General features: G+C 43.8%; 1 protein-coding gene across 1 annotated transcript in view; it reads right to left on the bottom strand.

Annotated features, from left to right (window-relative positions):
• Positions 1–22,833, bottom strand: part of CDH4 (cadherin 4) — a 1,072,466-nt gene that overhangs the window by 293,513 nt on the left and 756,120 nt on the right. Inside the window, exon 3 of the mRNA XM_077460271.1 lies at positions 16,928–17,157. Within this exon, the coding sequence (XP_077316397.1) occupies positions 16,928–17,157 (230 nt within the window). The remainder of the gene's footprint in view (positions 1–16,927; positions 17,158–22,833) is intronic.

Genomic DNA, 22,833 nt, shown 5'->3' with positions numbered 1-22,833 from the left:
AAAGGACCAGGCCCCTTTTTGTGATTCGGCACTGCGTCGCTTTAACTGAATATTGCGCGGTCGTGCGACGTGGCTCCCAAACAAAATTGGTGTCCTTTTTTTCCCACAAATAGAGCTTTCTTTTGGCGGTATTTGATCACCTCTGGTTTTTGTTTTTTGCGCTATAAACAAAAATAGAGCGTCAATTTTGAAGAAAATTAATATTTTTTACTTTTTGCAATAATAAATATCCCCCAAAAATATCTAAAAAAAACTTTTTTTTTTTCCCCTCAGTTTAGGCCGATACGTATTCTTCTACATGTTTTTGGTAAAAAAAAAAAAATCGCAATTAGCGATTATTGATTGATTGGTTTGCGCAAAAGTTATAGCGTTTACAAAATAGGGGATAGTTTTATAGCATTTTTATTCATTTTTTTTACTAGTAATGGTGGCGATCTGCAATTTTTATTGTGACTGCTACATTATGGCGGACACATCGGACATTTTTGACACATTTTTGGGACCACTGTCATTTATACAGCAATCGGTGCTATTTAAATGCACTGATTCCTGTGTAAATGACACTGCCAGTGAAGGAGTTAACCACTAGGTGGTAGTGTAGGGGTTAAATGTGACGTGTGTATGTGTGTGTGTGTTTTTTTTTTTTTACTGTTGGGGGGCGTGGCTTGGCATGTGACATCACTGATCATCTTTCCCTATAACAGGGAACAGACGATCAGCGACAGGCTCAGTAGGAAGCACGTAAGTGTAAACAAACCTTTCCTCGTTCTTCAGTGCTGTGACCCGATCGCCGGACACCGGCGGCGATCGGGTCCGCTGGTCCTGTGGCCACGTTCACGGAGCTTAGGACTGGGTCGCGTGCATGCCGGCTGGGCACTTAAAGAGCAACGTACCTGTATATTGATGTGCCCAGCCGTGCCATTCTGCCGACGTAAATGTGCAGGAGGCGGTCCTTAAGCGGTTAATGCGTGCGGATTGCTAACTGTCACAGTTACTTGTGCTCTCAACCAAACTGTCAAACCTTCAAATGGTTGATGTCCTAACTAATCACATGTGCAGCACCATGACAGTTGCAGATCAAACAGAAGCGAAGATGGCAGCTTCCATGGCTGAAAAGGATAGAAGGGTTTAGTTCCACTTTAAGAATGGTAGGCAGTACAAGAATAGGAACTATTCTATAAAAAGAAGGCCTATTAGACTAAACATGTTTGCACACGTACCCTCTCATCATTACATTGGACAAACACAAAAGATAAAAAAGAAAAATGACACAATTACAACCTCTTTAATGCCACGTCCTGAGTGTTCACCGAATCTCCTGCACGTGGTGGGGGCTGGGTGACCTTTCCCCATCTCACGGCATCCAGAAACACGGGCTCTGATTAACAGGCCATTAAATAAAATTACTGCTCCCTTTGCAGAAACAATACAATTACACAACGGAGCAATTGTGCAATTAAATCAGCAAATCGAGGTAACGCACTGTACGTTTCTTTTAGTATAGCAGGCGGCCAGCGTACAGGATGTGCCAGATCCCGCTGAAGAATTAAGCAGCGATAGATTGCTACTTTATTAAATGTCAGTAAACACAATCAGACTCATATTTCCTTTTTTTTCCTGCCTTCACAAAGAGAATTTCCTGCTGTACGGGCACAGCGCAGAGGATGTCACCCGATCATTTATACATGGATCATTTCCAGCGCAACAAAAAAAAAAAAAAAAGAAAAAAAATATATAAAAAAAAGGAAAAACAAAACACAATATAGACTGACCATAGAGTGATCTTCGACATTCTGAAATGATATTAGGGTAATCTTAGCTTCTGATTTTTCAAGTAATGATCTTGAACTGCAATAAAAAATCATCCCCGGGGAGCTGTCATTTTTGGAATATCTTACTCATCAATCAGGTTGAAATAAATTATGAGATTGTCATACTTGGTTATTTTTGGAGCTCCCTCCTTCTACAGGAACAAGTGATCTGACGATGGGCCTACAGTGTACATATTACTAAATCCCCGTTATAGATCTCTATTTGGTCTCAGTAGTCCTCCCTTGACTTCAATTCTATCTAAAATCTTATGTAGAAGAAATGCATGTTGTTGAACACATTGGGGGGGGGATTGATAAAAACTGGAGCAGCCGTGCATGGCAACCAATCAGCTTCTATCTTCAGCTTGTTCAGTTAAAGCCCAACTCCGGGCAAATAAAAAAATGATCCGCTGTGCCTGCACTGCACGTTTTAAAGAGGAAGTAAACCCTGATGGGTGTTACTTCCTCTTTGATTCCCTGCAAAGGTAAAGCATAATGCGATGCATAGTAGTCCATTATGTGTCACTTACCTGACACAGGAGCCAGCGAAGTCACTGCTGTCCCATGTAGTCCGGAGCCTCCATCTTCTCGGTGGGTCTCGCTGCTCCGCGCCGTCATTCGTCAGAGCTGCGATGACGTCACTCCCGCGCATGCGCACGGGACCCGCGACTTGCGGCATATCGCCGTTAAGTGCGGCGTGCTCAGTGCGCCCGTGTGCCGCTGTCTACGGCAAATGCGCCGTAGACAGCGGTGGCTGTCTTTCAGCAAATATCTCCTAAACCGTGTAGGTTTGGGAGATATTTCTTGGACCTACAGGTAAGCCTTAATCTAGGCTTACCTGTAGGTCAAAGTGGTTTGTAAGGGTTTACAACCACTTTAATTGCTCCTTTATATACAGGTGAACACAATCTTATTTGTTTTGTTGTATTGATATAGGTGGAAGACACCTTTGCCCACTCTTATGCTACGTACACACGATCGGAATTCCGACACTCCAAAAAATCACGCATGCTCAGATTCAACTACGAGACAGAAGCTATTGGCTGCTGAATATCCTTTTTCTAGTCCCGTCGTATGTGTTGTACGTCACCGCGTTCTAAACGATCGGAATTTGGTGTGACCGTGTGTAGGCAAGACAGCTTGAGCCGAATTCCGTCAGGAAAACGTCAGAGCTTTTTCAGATGAGAATTCCGATCGTGTGTACGCAGCATAAGTCTGCTGTACCTTCTGGTTCTCCATAAAGATACCGTGATGCAATGATGAAATGTTAGATTCATGTTACTATTTGGACCATGTAGAACGCTCATTTATGTGGCACTTCCATTTTTGGGATTGGCAGTTGGGGTTGCTCTATCCCGGGAGCTGCAATGTTATTAGGAGGGTTAACTCTTTTCGCTGTCCAAGTTTTGATGGGTGGGGCCTGCACGGCATCGTAGCCAAGGTTGCGTGCACAGCATCATCACGCCAATGTGCATTGTGTCATCTAATTGCATCCCTGCAGAGATCTGCCCTTATGGCACCATCTTGCTCCCGTGGTGGAGGACGCTGGTTGATGCGTGCGCCTCCTCCCACGTGGCATCTGGAGCGACTGGCGGTAACTATTTGGGGTACAAATGGGAGGGACAGAAGGGGGTGGAATCTTCTCTTCTTTTTATCAAGAGTTTATGAAGCAACATTTTGGCTCTCTAGCACCAATGTGTTGCTCCATGATCCTTATGAATAAGCTCGGGGGGGGGGGGGTTGGTGAACGAAACATGTTGGGGTGTGTCCTGGTGGGAGCCCAGGCTGAGGTTGTCTCTCTTATTACCATCATAAGACTGCGTTGATGTGCGGCAGCAGAGATCTTTCAGCTCTTCCTTCCACCATTTTACTCATGGTGGGTTTTTGGTGCTAGTTATTTATTTCTTAACTGTTCTGTGGATATTGTGGTTTGGTTTTCCTTCTCTTCTGGTGGATTTATTTCCCTATATTTCTTCATAATCTTTCCAGGTCAGGACTCTGCACTATTTTGCCAAAAGTATTGGGCAACCCCTCCAAATCATTTGGTGGGGGGGGGGGGGGGGGGCATTATGGTGTGGGGTTGTTTTTTTAATATAATATCATTCTCCCAACTTTGTGTGTGTGTGTGTATATATATATATATATATATATATATATATATATATATATATATATACACACACACACACACACACACATACACAATATAAATATATTCACATATATTTTATATATATATATATATATATATATATATATATATATATATATACACACACACACACACACACACACACACACACACACATACATACATACATACATACACAATATAAATATATCTATATATGTATATATATATATATATATATATATATATATATATATATATATATATATATATATATATTTTTTTTTTTATATATTTTTAATATAATATATATATATATCACATATATTATATATATATATATATATACACATATACATATATATATATATATACATATACATACACACACACACACACACACACACACACACACACACACACACATATATAAATCACCTATCAGTAAACTGGTAATCATGTATCCCACATGTCAAATGCAAGGCCCATGGGCCAAATCCAGCCCGCAAGGCCATTTAATGTTGCCCGCGTACCCAAGGCTTTTTTTTCAGCGGAAGGTGGCGGAACTCTGGAACTCGCTCCCCCATGTTACTTGTGAACACGAAACCTTCTGTGTTTACAAGGACAGATTTCCTCTTAGCGGTTCTCACAGATCCCTGCCCGCCCTGCACTTACGTTGGCAACAAGGGAGATGCAGGTGCGGTGTGGAATGGGGGGCATCACGTGGCAAGCCGCACTCTATCTGTAGTACACCCCTGAAATTGCATCACTGAATTCCAGGTATTTATTGCCCCTTTAAGATCCTCCCAATGTTAGTACACTTTGGCCACACCCACTATTCAACGCAGTTCGCTGGGGGAGTAGGCGTGTTTGAGCTCCTGAACCTATGAGAAAAAAAGCCCATGATAAATTTATATAGTCTTATGCCCCGCACACACGATCGGACACTCCGACAACAAAATCCGTCTGATTTTTTCCATCGGATTTTGGCCCAAACCTGTCTTGCATACACGCGGTCGCCCAAAGTTGTCGGAAAATCCGATCGTTAAGAACGAGGCGACGTATAACACGTACGACGGGACTATAAAGAGGCCAATAGCTTTTGTCTCGCAATTTATTCTGAGCATGCATGGCACTTTGTCTGTCAGAATTGCCTACACACGATCGGAATTTAAACTATCAGATTTTGTTTATATCCAGATCTCAAACTTTGTGTGTCGGAAATTCCCAACAGAAAAAGTCAGATGGAGTCCACACACAATCGGATTTTCTGACAACATACCGTAATCCAGTCCGACCATATGTACAGGGCATAACAGATACAACCAGCCCTTTGAGGGCACCATAATGCTGATGCGGCCCAATATGAAATCGAGTTTGACACCTCTGATGTATAGTAAGTTTTGATTGGCTGTGTGTGTTGCGCCTCACATAAGGTCCAAGGCAAATCAATGTTAACTGATCCCCCCCTTCTCCCTTCAGCTAAACCGCTTTCCGCAGCTTCTTCTCCCCCAGGTCATCAAGACCAGAACAGGAAGCCGGGGAAAGTTTATCGCGGATTGTGCAGTAGCGGAGGATCCGGTAAGTAAAACGGTTTCTCCTCTCCCTGGGCAAACCCAGCTATTAACTCTTGCAGTTCAGGTGCAACTCCACTGCAGGGAATCATTTTTTATTTGCCCGGAGTTGGGTAAATAAAAAATGGGGGATAGAGCTTTAAAAAAAAAAAAAGAAAGGGGGATAGAAGGTGATTGGTTTTCCACGCACTTCTGCTCCAGATTCTGGCTGCTCCAGTTTTCATAAATTCCCCTCGTTGTGTTATGTCCCATTCTTCGCCCTTTTTGTTACCTCCAGGCTCCTTGTCATAAAAATGATGAAAAAATGTCAGCCCCTGGGCCTTCCTTCGTAGGGGGGGACAACAATGCCACCTATGCTACAGTAGTAAGAAGAACCGGTGTCTTGTCATATAAAGTCCTCCATCCGATAGTGTCCGCTGCGTACTGCGCATGCCCAGTACACAGCAACACAGATTCCGAAAATAGCCGAGGATGAACGAAGCCTGCGCTGTGAGTCCAGGTTCCAGCCCCACCATCCAAGTGGACATAGAGTAGGAATAAAAAAAGAGCCGAGCGCAGCGAGGCCGAGCCCGAAGCGTGGCGAGTGAAGCGTGGCGAGTGAAGCGTGGCGAGCGCAGCTCGCCCGTGAGGGGCCCTCTAATATTCACAACCCTATGTCCGCTTGGATGGTGGGGCTACCACCTCCACTTACGGCGCAGGTGCCGTTCAGCTTCGGAGATTTTCCGAAGCTTCGTCTGCTCCTTACTGCGCATGCGCAGTACGGGGCTGACACTATTTGATGGCGGGACACTATACGGCAGAACACCGGCAACACTGTAATCCTTGAAGTGTCGTTTATTGGTACATCAGAGTGACAATAAAACAATAAAGCTGACGCGTTTCGGCAATAGCCTTAGTCGTAGCTGGTTTAAAACAGACATGGCAATATATATATATATATATTACACATACACTCACATACACATATGCAAACTCCATTGGCCCATCAGGTTAGTGTCACAGAAAATTTTCATATTTAAATTGATACCACCAATTATTCAAGTGGTTAGTGACTACACCTGTTTTTTTAGCCAACATGAGAAGGGGGGGGGGGGGGGGGGGGGGCGAAGGCAATATAAAAAAGGTTAATTTGTTGAGCCAAGAAGAAGTGTGTAGAAAAATGCTACATAAAGAGAGGGATTGAATTTATGGCAGGATTAAAAAAGAGAGGGATTGAATTTATGGCAGGATCAAAAAGAGAGTGACTGAATTTATGGCAGGATCTAAAAGAGAGGGATTCAATTTATGGCAGGATCAAAAAAGAAAAAATCTAATTATGGCAGGACCAGAGAACATGGATTGAATTTATGGCAGGATCTAAAAGAGAGTGTGATTAAATTTATGGCAGGATCAAAAAGAGAGGGATTCAATTTATGGCAGGATCAAAAAGAGCGGGATTCAATTTATGGCAGGATCAAAAAAGAAAAATTCAAATTATAGCAGGACCAGAGAAGAGGGATTGAATTTATGGCAGGATCTAGAAGAGAGGAATTAAATTTATGGCAGGATCAAAAAGAGCGGGATTCAATTTATGGCAGCATCAAAAAAGAAAAATTCTAATTATGGCAGGACCAGAGAAGAGGGATTGAATTTATGGCAGGATCTAGAAGAGAGGGATTGAATTTATGGCAGGATCAAAAAGAGAGTGATTGAATTTATGGCAGGATCAAAAGGAGAGGGATTCAATTTATGGCAGGATCAAAAAAGAAAAAATCTAATTATGGCAGGACCAGAGAACATGGATTGAATTTATGGCAGGATCAAAAAGAGAGGGATTGAATTTATGGCAGGATCTAAAAGAGAGGGATTGAATTTATGGCATGATCAAAAAAGGGGGATTGAATTTATGGCAGGATCAAAAAGAGAAGGATTGAATTTATGGCAGGATCTAAAAGAGAGGGATTGAATTTATGGCAGGATCAAAAATAGGAATTACGTTTATGGCAGGATCAAAAAAAGAGGGATTTAATTTATGACAGGATCAAAAAAGAAAAATTCAATTTATGACAGGATCAGAGAAGAGGGATGCAATTTATGGCAGGATCAAAAAGAGAGGGATTACATTTATGGCAGGATCAAAAAGAGAGGGATTACATTTATGGCAGGATCAAAAAGAGAGGGATTACATTTATGGCAGGATCAAAAAAATAAATAAAAAAGAAGGAGGAGAGAAAAAAGAGGAAAAAACAGAAGACAGAAAAACAAGCACAGAGGGGACCTACTGGGGCAAAAAGGCAGATACTGAGGCAGGTGACAATGAAACTAAAGATGGGATAGGATGATCTCATTTGAGAAATAGATCCACGTCCCATCTGTGGTTCATGCCTGTGGGGGTGCGTGTCCCCAACAGGAAAATCCACTTGACTTCCTGTTCCAGTAGCCAGCTATGCTACATGGTATAGAATGGGTGCGCGGTCACTGGTACACAGAAAAACGACAGACGTATACTTGTGGCAAACTGCAATGCCCCGAACACACGATCGGACTTTCTGACAACAAAACCATGGATTTTTGTTTGAAGGTTGTTGGCTCCAACTTGTCTTGCATACACACAGTCACACAAATGTTGGCCAACAACTACGAACGTAGTGACGTACAAGACGTAGGTGATATCTACATTATGAACACTAGTTATATCTCCGTCTCGCACTTGATTCCCATTTATGCGTGGACACTGCCCACCACGTCCATGAGCTTCTCTGCAGACCAGCTCGTTCTCCTCCCTCCGGGATCTGCTGATAATCAGATTCCATTCCCGCTCCTGACTGCAGCCTGCAGATGAATGTTCCTCAGCATGGAGTCCTGCACAGTCACAATGCTAATCTAGGTCCTGATGTAGTGCTAGGCGTGAAAAACATGCTGCTAGTCCTAAAATCATGCTGACGGCCCGTGGTCTACACTAATGATTGACAGCCAATAGGCGTCGTTCCCAATAATGTGAACACTATGAACTGCCAATCACGAGGACTATGTGGGTTTGTTTACTAAGAAACCTGCTAACTTCATCCATATCTCCCAACTGTCCCTGATTTGGAACAATGTCCCTCTGTCCCTCATTCCTCCTCACTTGTCCCTCATTTGGGTCTGATCTATATAGATGTATATAAAATTCCCTTTTTATCTTTCAAAAAGTTTTTCGCAGCGCTAAACCTTTCATCCAATTTCTAAATTGCTGCATTTGTAAATTTGAAAAGCCAATATAAAGGAATAGTAGTGGTAAAAAAAAAAAAAAGCCCTTGTGGATTTATCCGCATACTGACCAGCCGCCGCTGTTGTACTGCGGCAGCATGGTGCGGCTGCGCAAATCGCCGTTATGCTACGTCGGTAGCATAAACGGCCACTAGGGGGCGCGTGCGCCTCCCGCTCACTCCCCGAGCCGATGCGAGTGCCTGGCGGTCTCCCGCCATCGATCGGGGCACACAGAAAACCGGCAGATGTGTGTTGCCCCGGTTCTCTGAGCAGGGAACTGACAGATCGTCTGTCCATACAGTCCCGCCCCCCCTTCAGTTAGAACACAAAACAGGATACATATTAAGCCCTCCCCTGCCCCCTAGTGTTAACCCCTTTACTGCCAGTGACATTTTTACAGTGATCAATGCAATTTTAATTGCGCTGATCGCTGTATTAATGCCAATGGTCCCAAAAATGTGTGTGTCAAGATTGTCCAATGTGTCCGCCATAATGTCGCAATCACTATAAAAAAAAAAAATCGTTGATCGCCGCCATTACTAGTGAAAAAAAAATATTAATAAAAATGCCATAAAACTATCCTCTATTTTGTAGACGCTATAACTTTTGTGCAAACCAACGAATAGACGCTTATTGTGATTTTTTTTACCAAAAATATGTGGAAGAATACGTGTCGGCCTAAACTGAGGAAAAAATGTTTTTTTTATATATTTTTGGGGATATTTATTGTAGCAAAAAGTTAAAAATAATGCGTTTTTTTTTTTAAAATTGTCGCTCTTTTTTTGTTTATAGCGCAAATAATAAAAAACGCAGAGGTGCTCAAATACCACCAAAAGAAAGCTCTATTTGTGGGGGGGGGGGGGGGGGAGGAGGTCAATTATGTTTAGGAGCCACGTCGCACGACCGCGCAATTGTCAGTTAAAGCGCAGCAGTGCCGAATCGCAAAAAGTGGTCTGGTCTTTGGTCAGCCAAATGGTCTGGGACTTAAGTGGTTAATTAACCTTTTGTTTTTGGTGACGGTAATTCTCCTTTTAAAGTGTAAGTAAACCCCCCCTATCGTTTTCAGCCAAGGAAGCTGCCATCTTTGCCTCTGTTTAATATAAAACTACCGTGATGCTGCACATGTGATCAGTCATGACACCAGCCATTGGATGGTTTAACAGTTTGATTGAGAGCACAACCAATGGGAGTGTTACATTTTCGGCATGCCCCGGAAATGAAACCGTTTTATGGAGGTGTGGCAAGGGGCGTGTCCTATGCCTACATACGTTTGCTAGTAGGTGTTCCCTCTCTCCCATCTCAGAATGTTGGGCGGTGTGACTTCATCTGTCACTGTGCCTCATATAGGCAATCACTGGGATCATTTCTATCCAAGCCCCAATGCATCTTTCTAATAAAACGTTGTGTGTAACGGCATATTAGTACTTTGCAGAGATGCCGGCCTCACTTCATCCACCGCGTGATTTTCTACATCTTCCAGCTGTTGCAAAACGACAGTTGTAGAAAACAAACACAGAGATCTCAGAGTTGCATTTCTATGGCAACACACAGCGCAGCGCTCAGGATTTGCATGTATTACATTACAGGTTGCATCTGCATGGATGGATGAATAAAACGAAATGCAAATGAGCGAGTGATTAAAAACAAACACGTTTCAGTCTTGGCTTTAAAATACGCTGACATAAAGCTTTTCATTCCAAATGCTATACAGTGTAAGGCAGATAAAGGAAATGGTGTTGTGTGCATCTCCCTGCCTTACCTTGTGGGTCCGTTATGAGCAGACTCACATCTACGTGTGTGTAAAAAGGTGCAGTGACAGTTATTCTGAATGGCATCACAACACACCTACACAAATCATCCTGCACAACAGCACACAGATGTGGTTGTACACAGCTCGAAAAAAAGTATTCACACCCCTTGAATTTTTCCATGTTTTGGCATGTTACAACCAAAAACTTCAATGTATTTTACTCGCATTTTTTGCGATAGACCAACACAAAGTGGCACATAATTGTGAAGAGGAAGGAAAGTGATAAATGGTTTTCAAAATATACAAATAAATATCTGAAGAGTGTGGCATGCATTTGTATTCAGCCCCCTTTACTCTGATACCCCCTAACTAAAACCTAATGGAACCGAATGCCTTCAGAAGTCACCTAATTAGTAAATAGAGTCCACCTGTGTGTAATTTAGTCTCTGTATAAATACAGCTGTTCTGTGAAGCCCTCACAGGTTTGTTAGAGAACCTTAGTGAACAAACAACATCATGAAGGCCAAGGAACACACCAGACAGGTCAGGGGTAAAGTTGTGGAGAAGCAGGGTTAGGTTATAAAAAAAATATCCCAAGCTTTGAACATCTCACCATCACCCGAAAATGGAAAGAGTATGGCACAACTGCAAACCTACCAAGACATGGCCGTCCACCTAAACAGACAGGCCGGGCAAGGAGAGGATTCATCAGAGAAGCAGCCAAGAGGCCCATGGCACCTCTGGAGGAGCTGCAGAGATCCACAGATCAGGTGGGAGAATCTGTCCACACTATTAATTGTGCTCTCCACAAATCTGACCTTTATGGAAGAGTGGCAAGAATGAAGCCATTGTTGAAAGAAAGCCATAAGAAGTCCTGTTTGCAGTTTTGTGAGAAGCCATGTGGGGGACACAGCAAACATGTGGAAGAAGGTGCTCTGGTCAGATGAGACCAAAATTGAACTTTTTGGCCTAAAAGCAAAACGCTATGTGTGGCAGAAAACTAACACTGCACATCACCCTGACCATACCACCCCCACCGTGAAACATGGTGGTGGCAGCATCATGTTGTGGGGATGCTTTTCTTCAGCAGGGACAGGAAAGCTGGTCAGAGTTGATGGGAAGATGGATGGAGCCAAATACAGGACAGTCTTAAAAGAAAACCTGTTAGAGTCTGCAAAAGACTTGAGAGTGGGGCGGAGGTTCACCTTCCAGCAGGGCAACAACCCTAAAAATACAGCCAGCACTACAATGGAATGATTTAGATCAAAGCATATTCATGTGTTAGAATGGCCCAGTCAAAGTCCAGACCTAAATCCAACTGAGAAACTGTGGCAAGACTTGAAAATTGTCCTTCACAGATGCGCTCCACCCAATCTGACAGAGCTTGAGCTATTTTGCAAAGAAGAATAGGCAAACATTTCACTCTCTAGATGTGCAAAGCTGGTAGAGACATCCCCAAAAATACTTGCAGCTGTAATTGCAGGGAAAGGGGGTTCTACAAAGTATTGACTCAGGGGGGCGCTATACAAATGCACGCCACACTTTTCACATATTTATTTATAAAAAATATTGAAAACCATTTATCACTTTCCTTCCACTTCACAATTATGCGCCACTTTGTGTTGGTCTATCACATAAAATCCAAATAAAATACATTTATGTTTTTGGTTATAACATGACAAAATGTGGAAAATTTCAAGGGGTATGAATACTTTTTAAAGGCACTGTACATGCATTGAGGTGTGCTCTGTTGCCCCAAAGTGGGGCAAGTGTTTTTTCTTTTTTAATTCCTAAAATAAATAGGCTGATCTATTGAAAAGCAATTTTTGTGCCCCAGTGTGGTCACAGACAGCAGTAGACACCTTACAGATATTAACCAGTTCCCAACCGGCGCACGCCGATGTACGTCGGCAGAATGGCACGGGCAGGCATATTGACGTACAGGTACATCCGCGGACTCGATTGCTGCGGGGATACCTGCGATCGTCTTACGGAGCGGCTGAACTGGGAGATGCCGTTGTAAACAGAATCTTCCCGTTCTGCCTAGCAACAAGTGACGCTGATCTCTGCTCCATGTGATTGGAGCAGAGATAGTGTTCACTAACACAAAGCCCAGCCCCCCACAGTTAGTAACACGCCCCTAGGAACACTTAACCCCTACACTGCCACCCCCTGGTTAACCCCTTCACTGCCAGTGTCATTTACACAGGAATCACTGCATTTGTATAGCAGTGATTGCTGTATAAATGACAATGGTCCCAAAAATGTGTCAAAAATGTCCGATGTGTCTGCCATAATGTCGCAGTCACAATAAAAATCGCTGATCGCCGCCATTACTAGTAAAAAAATAAATAATTATTAATAAAAATGCCATAAAACTATCCCCTATTTTGTAGACGCTATAACTTTTGCGCAAACCAATCAATAATCGCTTATGCGATTTTTTTTTACCAAAAATATGTAGAAGAATGCATATCGGCCTAAACTGAGACAAAAAATTTTTTTTTTTTTATATATTTTTTGGGGATATTTATTATAACAAAAAGTAAAAAAAAATGCGTTTTTTTCAAAATTGTCGCTCTATTTTTGTTTATAGCGCAAAAAATAAAAACCGCAGGGGTGATCAAATACCACCAAAAGAAAGCTCTATTTGTGGGGGAAAAAAAGAACGTCAATTTTTTGGGAGCCAACTTTTTGCGACGCAGTGCCGAATCGCAAAATGTGGTCTGGTCTTTGACCAGCAAAATGGTCCGGTCTGAAAGTGGTTAACTCTCGCTCATTTTCTAATATCTCCAAAAAAAAATAAAAAAAATAAAGCACTTGTCCTATAAGTTTTTTCCTCTTATCGACCAAACGCTAGTCGTATATAGAAGTTCAGCAGCTAGATACATATTTGTAAATACATGATTATAGTTGGAGTGTCCCTTTGCACAATAGGGTTGTAACTTTTCCAATAGGGTAAGCATTGTCCTCATCCTGGCCCATTTGTGAATTACAATCCTGGCTCTCAGGTCCATCTCATGACATGTCTGGTCTAATGTTTGTACATAGACTACGCACTAAGCATCATATTAAACTTTGCCCTTGCAGGTTGAGCACTGGTATGATGAGTAAAGTGGGGCAACTGATAATATGGAAGAAAGGGAATGCATTGACAAGATGGAGCCAAGTCGCCTCTGGGGAGTGTAGGCTCTCCTGTGGGGAACGTGGAGCCTCATCTGCATATTCTAATTGAAATGCTATCAGGTTTACCGCAAGAATGAGCAACACAAGGAAAGTTTCTGCTGATTCAAAGGCAAAAAGAGTGTGCGGTGGGCAAAGTTTATTCTGTACGGGGAGGTGTGCGTAATATCCCCGGGCCGTACTAAATGAAAGGCGCTCAGCCATGTAACACTGATGAAGACGCAGTGAAACCTAAGCCCGGTTAATATTCCATCTGTCGGAATTGTGTTCAGGGATAAATGGAGAGAAATTATAGCAGACTTTAGGGGCTTTATTATTTATTTTATGGAGACAGCGATTGTTTTGCTGCTCCTTTAAACCCCGCTCTGTGATTATGTCTCTCCCACCAGGACCTCACCTCATTACTATGCCCTTCCCACCAGGACCTTAACTTCATTACTATGCCCTTCCCACCAGGACCTCACCTCATTACTATGCCCTTCCCACCAGGACCTCACCTCATTACTATGCCCTTCCCACCAGGACCTCACCTCATTACTATGCCCTTCCCACCAGAACCTCACCTCATTACTATGACCTTTCCACCAGGACCTCACCTCATTACTATGCCCTTCCCACCAGGACCTCACCTCATTACTATGCCCTTCCCACCAGGACCTCACCTCATTACTATGCCCTTCCCACCAGGACCTCACCTCATTACTATGCCCTTCCCACCAGGACCTCACCTCATTGCTATGCCCTTCCCACCAGGACCTCACCTCATTGCTATGCCCTTTCCACCAGGACCTCACCTCATTACTATTCCCTTCCCACCAGGACCTCACCTCATTACTATGCCCTTTCCACCAGGACCTCACCTCATTACTATGCCCTTCCCACCAGGACCTCACCTCATTACTATGCCCTTCCCACCAGGACCTCACCTCATTGCTATGCCCTTTCCACCAGGACCTCACCTCATTACTATGCCCTTCCCACCAGGACCTCACCTCATTACTATGCCCTTTCCACCAGGACCTCACCTCATTACTATGCCCTTCCCACCAGGACCTCACCTCATTACTATGCCCTTTCCACCAGGACCTCACCTCATTACTATGTCCTTTCCACCATGACCTTGAGTCAAGCCTCCTGTTCTTTAGAGAGTCACCTTGAAAATCCCCACCAGGGAAGATAGTTGTGCGGAGATCCAGTACTCCACATCTCCACTTTCCTATGGTGATCACGTATGGTATATACAGTAAAATCTTGGATTGGGAGCATAAGTCGATCCAGAAACATGCTTGTAATCCAAAGCGCTCTTATATCAAAGCAAATATTCCCCATAAGAAATAATGGAAACCCAAATGATTTGTTCCACAACCATTTATTCATAAGTCCTTTTCAGTTTATAGTCCATATAAAAAGATTATAGCAATGTGTTGTGTAACCATACAATGTCCATACACAAATGGAAGCTTCCACAAGGGCATTAGAAGCAAAATCCAGCAGGAGCTCCAGAGTATAAAAGAGAAGAGAGGCGCCTCTAAAGTGTAGCAATATGGTTACATTTAGTGAAGGTACAACATTTAGCAACTCACATGGTTGATGATTAAAACAGGCACATCTAAGTATGCAGGCATCCGGGGTAAAGCTGTCCACCTAGAACATCCCCAGCACGGCCAGCTCTCACCACTGTCAGTCTGCAATCGTGACCGGGAAGACTACCCTGCAGTAGAGCGCTCTGAAAGCAAGGCTTGAACCACTCGTGGAGTGCAGAGTGGAAGGGATAACGTGAATGGCGGTGAGGAGGATGGTCTATGTGGACAGCTTTACCCCGGATGCCTGCATACTTAGATATGCCTCTTTTAATCATCAACCATGCGAGTTTCTAAATCTTGTACCTTCATTAAATGCAGTGGCATCACTCAGGGGTGGCTTTTGGGTCTACAGCCCTGAATCTGGGGCCCATAGCCCCGAGTCCCTGCAGGGGTCCCCAAGGGGAGGCTCTCTGGGGACCCTGATGTAAGTGGGGGGCTCTCTGGGGACCCTAATGCAAGGGGGAGGCTCTCTGGGGACCCTGGTGCAAGGGGGAGGCTCTCTGGGGACCCTGGTGCAAGGGGGAGGCTCTCTGGGGACCCTGGTGCAAGGGGGAGGCTCTCTGGGGACCCTGGTGCAAGGGGGAGGCTCTCTGCGGACCCTGGTGCAAGGGGGAGGCTCTCTGCGGACCCTGGTGCAAGGGGGAGGCTCTCTGCGGACCCTGGTGCAAGGGGGAGGCTCTCTGCGGACCCTGGTGCAAGGGGGAGGTTCTCTGTGGACCCTAATGTAAGGGGAGCTCTCAGGAAACCCTGATGTAAGTGGGGGGCTCTCTGGGGACCCTGATGCAAGGAGAAGGCTCTCTGGGGAGATACACACACGTATGTTACTGCGTATACATGTGCATGCCTGCCCGAGCATTTGACTTTCTTTACTATGCTGCTATGGGCTCTAGACCCAGATCTTTTGTCGACCTAGCAACGCCCCTGATTAAATGTAACCATATTGCTATACTTAGAGGCATCTCTGTTCTCTTTTATACTCAGTTGTGATATGACGCCACTTGTATATCAAGACATCGCTTGTATATCAAGTCAAAATGTATTAAAAAATTGCTTGTCTTGCAAAACGCTCTCAAACCAAGTTACTCTCAAACCAAGGTTTTACTCTACTGTGCAAATGCATTCCCCATAAACAAAATAATAATCAGTCTATCTAAAAGTGATAACTCAAGTATCATTATGCTGACTTCTTACATTTCTCAGGGACTCCAGAGGACACATCTCCTGACTAGAGTTCCTGACATATAGCTTAAAGCCCCAGACACACTATCAGTTTTTCTGCAGATTTTTGTCTTCAGGTTTACCAAAACCATGTAGTGAAGGGCCTGCCTGATTACATACAAATAGAAACTCCTAAGGTTTGACCTCATATTATATGGTTTGAGTAAATCTGAAGGAAAAACTCAGAAGAAAAACTGATAGTGTGTATGGGGCTTTACACTTCTTCAATGGGAGGACAAACAAGGTGTCACCCCCCAGCAAGATTCTCTGCTAGGTGCAATAAATGACTAAAACTCCGGAGTCAAGGGTGACAGTATAAATACCCTTCTAATGGTTTGCATAGAGCGTTGCCAACAGTCATTATGGTGGCGCCATCAATTTTTGATAGACTTGATTTTTAAAGAACAAAACAAAGCTGCAATAGACATCATTGACTCTTCAGTTAGTACCTGGTGATGGCTGTGGTTGAGTGGCTTGTCTTCCACTAGCAGTCGGATGGCGGCTTCCCATTTCTTGGGGGTCTGTTGGTCCCAGGCAGCCACCACAAAAATGGCTTGTTTTGAGGGGATCTGGACCCTGCGGGCTGTGTACACCGCCCCATCTGTGCCAACTTTAAAATCTGGATTGCTGGTTTCGTACCAGATGCCCTGTGTTCCACTACTGCACCCGTTGAACTTAACTGCAAAGACAAAAATAAAATAATACGAAGGGTTATCATAAAATGAACAGGATGTGTTGCATCTAACAAGAGAATTTATTGGCATCACAACTCTTAAATATTATAGCTTTGTAGTATCAAACGTATACCAAACAATAACAAGGGGGGGGGGGAATAAAATCCAATTTAGGAGTTTTATCACATAAGGGCTGTGATAGTCTCAGCAGTGGTGGAGAACCTTGGCGTCCCAGTTGTTTTGGAACTACATTTCCAAGGATGCTCACCTACACTGCAGAGTGCATGAGCATCATGGGAAATGTAGTTCCAAAACATCTGGGGTGCCAAGGTTCACCATCACTGGTATACAGTTATCTGAGCCAGTATAATAATCATCCTAAAGAGAACCGGTCATGTATGGAGTTATGGAAGAATCTGAACATTCAGTCAATATATTGTTGTTCTATGTAAGCTTGCTTATGAAGAATGTATATTTACTTTTACTTTGCAGCACTTACTTTGACTGATCTTTAGGCTTGGAAATCATATGTGAGTAGATCTGACGTCTGAGAATTAAATGCCTGATTCCACACACCATTTTCCAGCTATAATACCAAATAAATAATGGAGCCCTAAAGCTGTTTATATTACTGTGGCACAGTTATGCACTCTCAGGAGCTGGGAGACAGAGTGCAAGGCAGTTTCAGGGCAGCAACTGTCAGAAATTGGATATTGCTATCCACTCTCTGCTAGAAATCAGTGTTTGTGCCACGCTAGTTATTTACCAAATGCAGGCTGTGGTTTGCAGCACACAAGTGATTCTTTATGGATTAAAATATCAAACAACGATCAAATCAGTCATGCATGAATAAACAGAAGATTAACTGATGGATAATATGGATCATTACTTGTCCATCTGGCATCCCTGAACCTCCTTATATCTTCCCATAGGATATGACCATGGTCTCTTGGCCCATTGAAAAGGAGTGTTTGTTGGATACGCCTATTCTGTTCCCAATCCCCTCTTCCACAATGGCCGAACGCCATGTTTTCCTGATCTACATGATTACACAATTTTAGCTAACCCCTAGTTCCCCTCTACCTCTATATACTTGTGGGGAGGTGCAGAGGCAGTAAAGACTCAGAGTCTGGTTGCAGAGAACAGATTTTCTACTAATGTTAAAGTTCAGCAATTCACAACAAGCCTGGCAGGAAGTTCCCCAACTGAGAACACTGTCAGGGCTGGGCTCAGCCCTTCCTTCTCTGAGCTGGCCGCTCAGCTGTCTGCTAATTGCCAGCTCCCATCTCTCTCCAGTTACTCAGCTGTTGATGATCCTGCTCTTCAGTCCTGCCTACTTAAGCTGTCCAGTCCAGAGGAGCTCTGCCTTCGCCTTAGTTAACATCACAGAAACTTTTCCCTGTGATCCAGTTCAAGACTTGCTTTGCGGACATCCCTTCTGGCTCCAGATCCTGCTTACTGTTCCACTACACTGATCCCTGACTTCTGGCTTGGCTGACTATCCGTTCCGGTTACTGAACTTTGGCTATGTTTTGACTACGCTTGTTCTTTTTACTTTTATTATTAAAGTGTGATTTAACTGTACTTCTGTCTCGGCCTGATTTCATGGTTTCTGACAAACACTCAAAGAATGCAACAGCAGAGCAGGTTTCAGATATAATGACAGCATCTGTCTTGAGGGGCAGAATGAGGTCTGACCAGTTGGTACCCAAATGGGGAAATCTCCAGGAGGGATGGAACCTTTCCCTGACACTAATTACCTTCCCTGTCAGACAGGTGACCTGTCCCTACACTGCCCACACGTGAAATGCGTGCCAAGTCTGGAAGCCAGGGCTTTTAATAGGCTATGCCTGACACAAAATGGCTGCCAGAGTCACAGACAGTAGCAGCATCCAATTGGATAGCTTGCACACAGTGATCCAGGAAACCATAGAGGAACCATGTTCCTCTTGACTTCCCCTCCAACTCCAATGCCACTGTGGTCAATAGCCACCTACAGTGGACAAAATAGACTGCACCTGCCTACATACTGGAGTAACCTAAGACCACCCCTAGGCCACCCCCAGATGTTATTTTACAATTACAATTTTTTGTTTCAATATTTTTATAAAAAATTTTTTTTTTTTTTCAAGAATAGGATGTACAACGCAGGTGGAGCACATCAAAACATTAAGAACAGATATAACAGGGGAATCAAACAGCAATCCCACTCGAAATCCCCCCCACCCCCACCAGGGGAAACATTAGAACCCAAACTTTGGGCCGTGAGTATACATATTGCGCAACCACAAGTGGAAGCAACATACAATTCCAATTTTCAACCCTTTCCCTCAATGCATACTATCGGGATAATTCACACTTCCCTACGTCTTTGTTTGGTATCCTCCATATCTAACATAACTTATTGAAACAGCCTGTATACCTTGTACTTATATTTCATTGTCTCCATTAAACACTGCACTGTACTCTTATTTTAGAGGCAACAAATGATGGACTGAATGACCACAGTGATAGGTGTGTGGCCACCATTATGACTAATGCCCCGCACACACGGTCGGAAAAAGTCAGATGGGAGCTTTTCATTGTATATTCCGACCGCGTGTATGGCCCATCAGACTTTTTATGTCGAAAATTCTGATGGACCTAGAAAGAGAACATGTTCTATATTTTAAATACCTATAGGGAAAACCGCTTGTCTGTATGCTGTTACATAGTAGGGGAGGTTGAAAATAGACACACGTCCATCAAGCCTAGCCTATGTGTGTGTGATTATGTGTCAGTATTACATTGTATATCCCTGTATGTTGTGGTCGTTCAGGTGCTTATCTAATAGTTTCTTGAAACGATCAATGCTCCCCGCTGATATCACCACCTGTGGAAGGGAATTCCACATCCTTGCCCCTCTTACAGTAAAGAACCCTCTACGTAGTTTAAGAGTACACCTATTTTCTTCTAATTTCAATGAGTGGCCATGAGTCTTGTTAAACTCCCTTTTGCGAAAATGTTTTATCCATATTGTGGGGTCACCAGTACGGTATTTGTATATTGAAATCATATCCCCTCCCAAGCGTCTCTTCTCCAGAGAGAATAAGTTCAGTGCTCGCAACCTTTCCTCATAACTAATATCCTCCAGACCCTTTATCGGCTTTGTTGCCCTTCTTTGTACTCGCTCCATTTCCAGTACCTCTTTCCTGAGGACTGGTGCCCAGAACTGCACAGCATATTCCAGGTGCGGCCGGACCAGAGTCTTGTAGAGCGGGAGAATTATCGTTTTATCCCTGGAGTTGATCCCCTTTTTAATACATGCCAATATAGTCTGTTGGCTTTGTTAGCAGCAGCTTGGCATTGCATGTCTATCATCTACTAGGACCCCCAGGTCCCTTTCCATCCTAGATTCCCCCAGAGGTTCTCCCCCCCCCCCCCCAGTGTATAGATTGCATTCCTATTTTTGCCACCCAAATGCATTATTTTACTTTTTTCTACATTCTACATACCAAAAACGACGCATGCGCTGAAGCAGATACGAGACGGAGGCTATTGGCTACTGGCTATTCAACTTCCTTTTTCTAGTCCCGTCGTATGCGTTGTACATCACCGCGTTCTTGGCGGTCAGAATGTAATCTTGTGTACGCAAGACAGCTTCAGAGGAATTCCGTCGGGAAAACCTTCAGAGTTTATTCCGACGGGAAAACCGGTCGTGTGTACAGGGCACGGGAGACCAATGGACCATTGCGACCAACCACAGATATATTGCCGATGTAAATAAACAACGATAGCTCCTGCTGCTACAATAGCAATGCTTTCCTGGTCATTTCATTACAATGTCGGTGACAAGTGCTGTAGCGTCGCAGAAGATCGTAGCCCCTTACTTCTTGACAGTCTGGACCTGAAGCCGGAGAGCTACAATTAGTGGAGCCTTGGTACGTTTTTTTTTTCCTCCATCGTGGAGCCGAGGCGTTGGTGAAAGAAGGCTCCAGATGAATATTTATTAAATGCACATTAGGACACTCTCCATCTACATGTGGGGATGGAAGTGTCAGCCGATGCACTGCTAAATCAGGAACGAAGTGTCATTTTTCTCCCGCGGAAGCCGACAGGTAAAGTTACCCGGCATTTAGGAAAAAAACAGGAGAATTGAAGCAATTATCGGAGGAGGATTCGTGTCTCTGCAATTTCTCTGTCAGGTCCTCTATGATTTAATTACTATTTATTCAGAAGGAAAACCAACCAAAAAAGCAGATTCATTTCTGACTCGGTTTTCTCATACCCCACCCACTCAGCCGCCACCTTGATTTCCCTTTAGGTTTTTGTATTAAATGACTCCCCTGGCGTCTCCTTAGAGGCCCTCTGCTTTTCTCACCTCTGCAATTAAACTGCCAGCTCCCAGAGGGCACTGCGCCTGCCTGCAGACTGCAGATATGCCAACTGTGAAGGCGCGCCGTACTGACTGTCTATGGATGCCTGAGAGCAAATATGAGATCTATGGGTCAGTTATCAACTGCAAAAACAACAGCACAGTCCAGGCACTTTGTTTTAAATAATTTAACTAATGAACATTCAAAGAGAAACCCTAGGGGCCAAACACTGTAGCTGAGCTATTTTTAATTTATTTTTTTGTTATCCCATGCAGTCAGATTCAGCAACGTTTTTTAAATTTGCTTTTGCGTGGAACTGCAGCTTCTCCTCATATGATTCTGTACTGTGCAATATTCTTCTTGGAGGAAAAGAACAGAGGGCGGAGCTGGGAAATCAGGAAACACGGCGATTTGCATTTTCAGGCCCATTCACAAATTAGCGATAGCTGTTCTCCGGGCGCCAAGGAAAGAAATATCTTGCGGTGATCAGTGAAGGTTTAGATCCTCTGTCAGGTTCTTTTTTTATGTCTCTTTTGGTTGGATTTCCCTTTACATCCTGTTCTGTTAAAGAGGAAGTAAACCCTAATGGGTTTACTTCCTCTTTGTCTCCCTGCAAAGGTAAAGCATAATGGGCTACTATGCATCGCATAGTAGTCCATTATGTGTCACTTGCCTGACACAGGAGCCAGCGATGTCACCGCTGTCCCCTTGTGTATGGAGCCTCCATCTTCTCGGTGGGTCTAGCTGCTCCGCCGCTGTCATTCGACAAAGCCGTGATGACGTCACTCCTGCACATGCGCACGGGAGCCGCCACTCGCGGGATATATCGCCGTTGACAGTGGCGCGCTCAGTGTGCCTGCGCGGCGCTGTCTACGACGCATGTGCCGTAGACAGCGGTGCCTGTCTTTCGGCAAATATCTCCTAAACCGTGTAGGTTTAGGAGATGAATGAATGAATGAATGAAATACTTATATAGCGCACAATGCGAACTGAATCGCCTCTAGGAGATATTTCTTGGACCTACAGGTAAGCCTTAATATAGGCTTACCTGTAGGTCAAAGTGGTTTTTAAGGGTTTACAACCACTTTAACTGCAAACTCTAGAACAGAAATGAAGGGAAATCTACTCATTTAAATTCTATTTAAATGTCCCTTTAAAATCATTGTAAAGGTAAAAGTTTTTTCACCTTTATGCATTCTATACGTTAAAGTAAAAAAAAAAAACATTCGACAATACCGGCCCCACAATCCACCCGTTTTACTTACCTGACCCCTCGAAAGTCCCACACTCGCCTCCGACATCCTCTTCGCCACTCACCCTGGCCAT

Source organism: Lithobates pipiens, unplaced genomic scaffold (assembly GCF_037356315.1).
Source record: "Lithobates pipiens isolate NorthernLeopardFrog02 unplaced genomic scaffold, aLitPip1_a1.2 Scaffold_28, whole genome shotgun sequence".
Lineage (NCBI taxonomy): Eukaryota > Metazoa > Chordata > Amphibia > Anura > Ranidae > Lithobates > Lithobates pipiens.
Note: the sequence above shows the minus strand (reverse complement) of the source record. Positions and strands in the feature narration are given on the sequence as shown.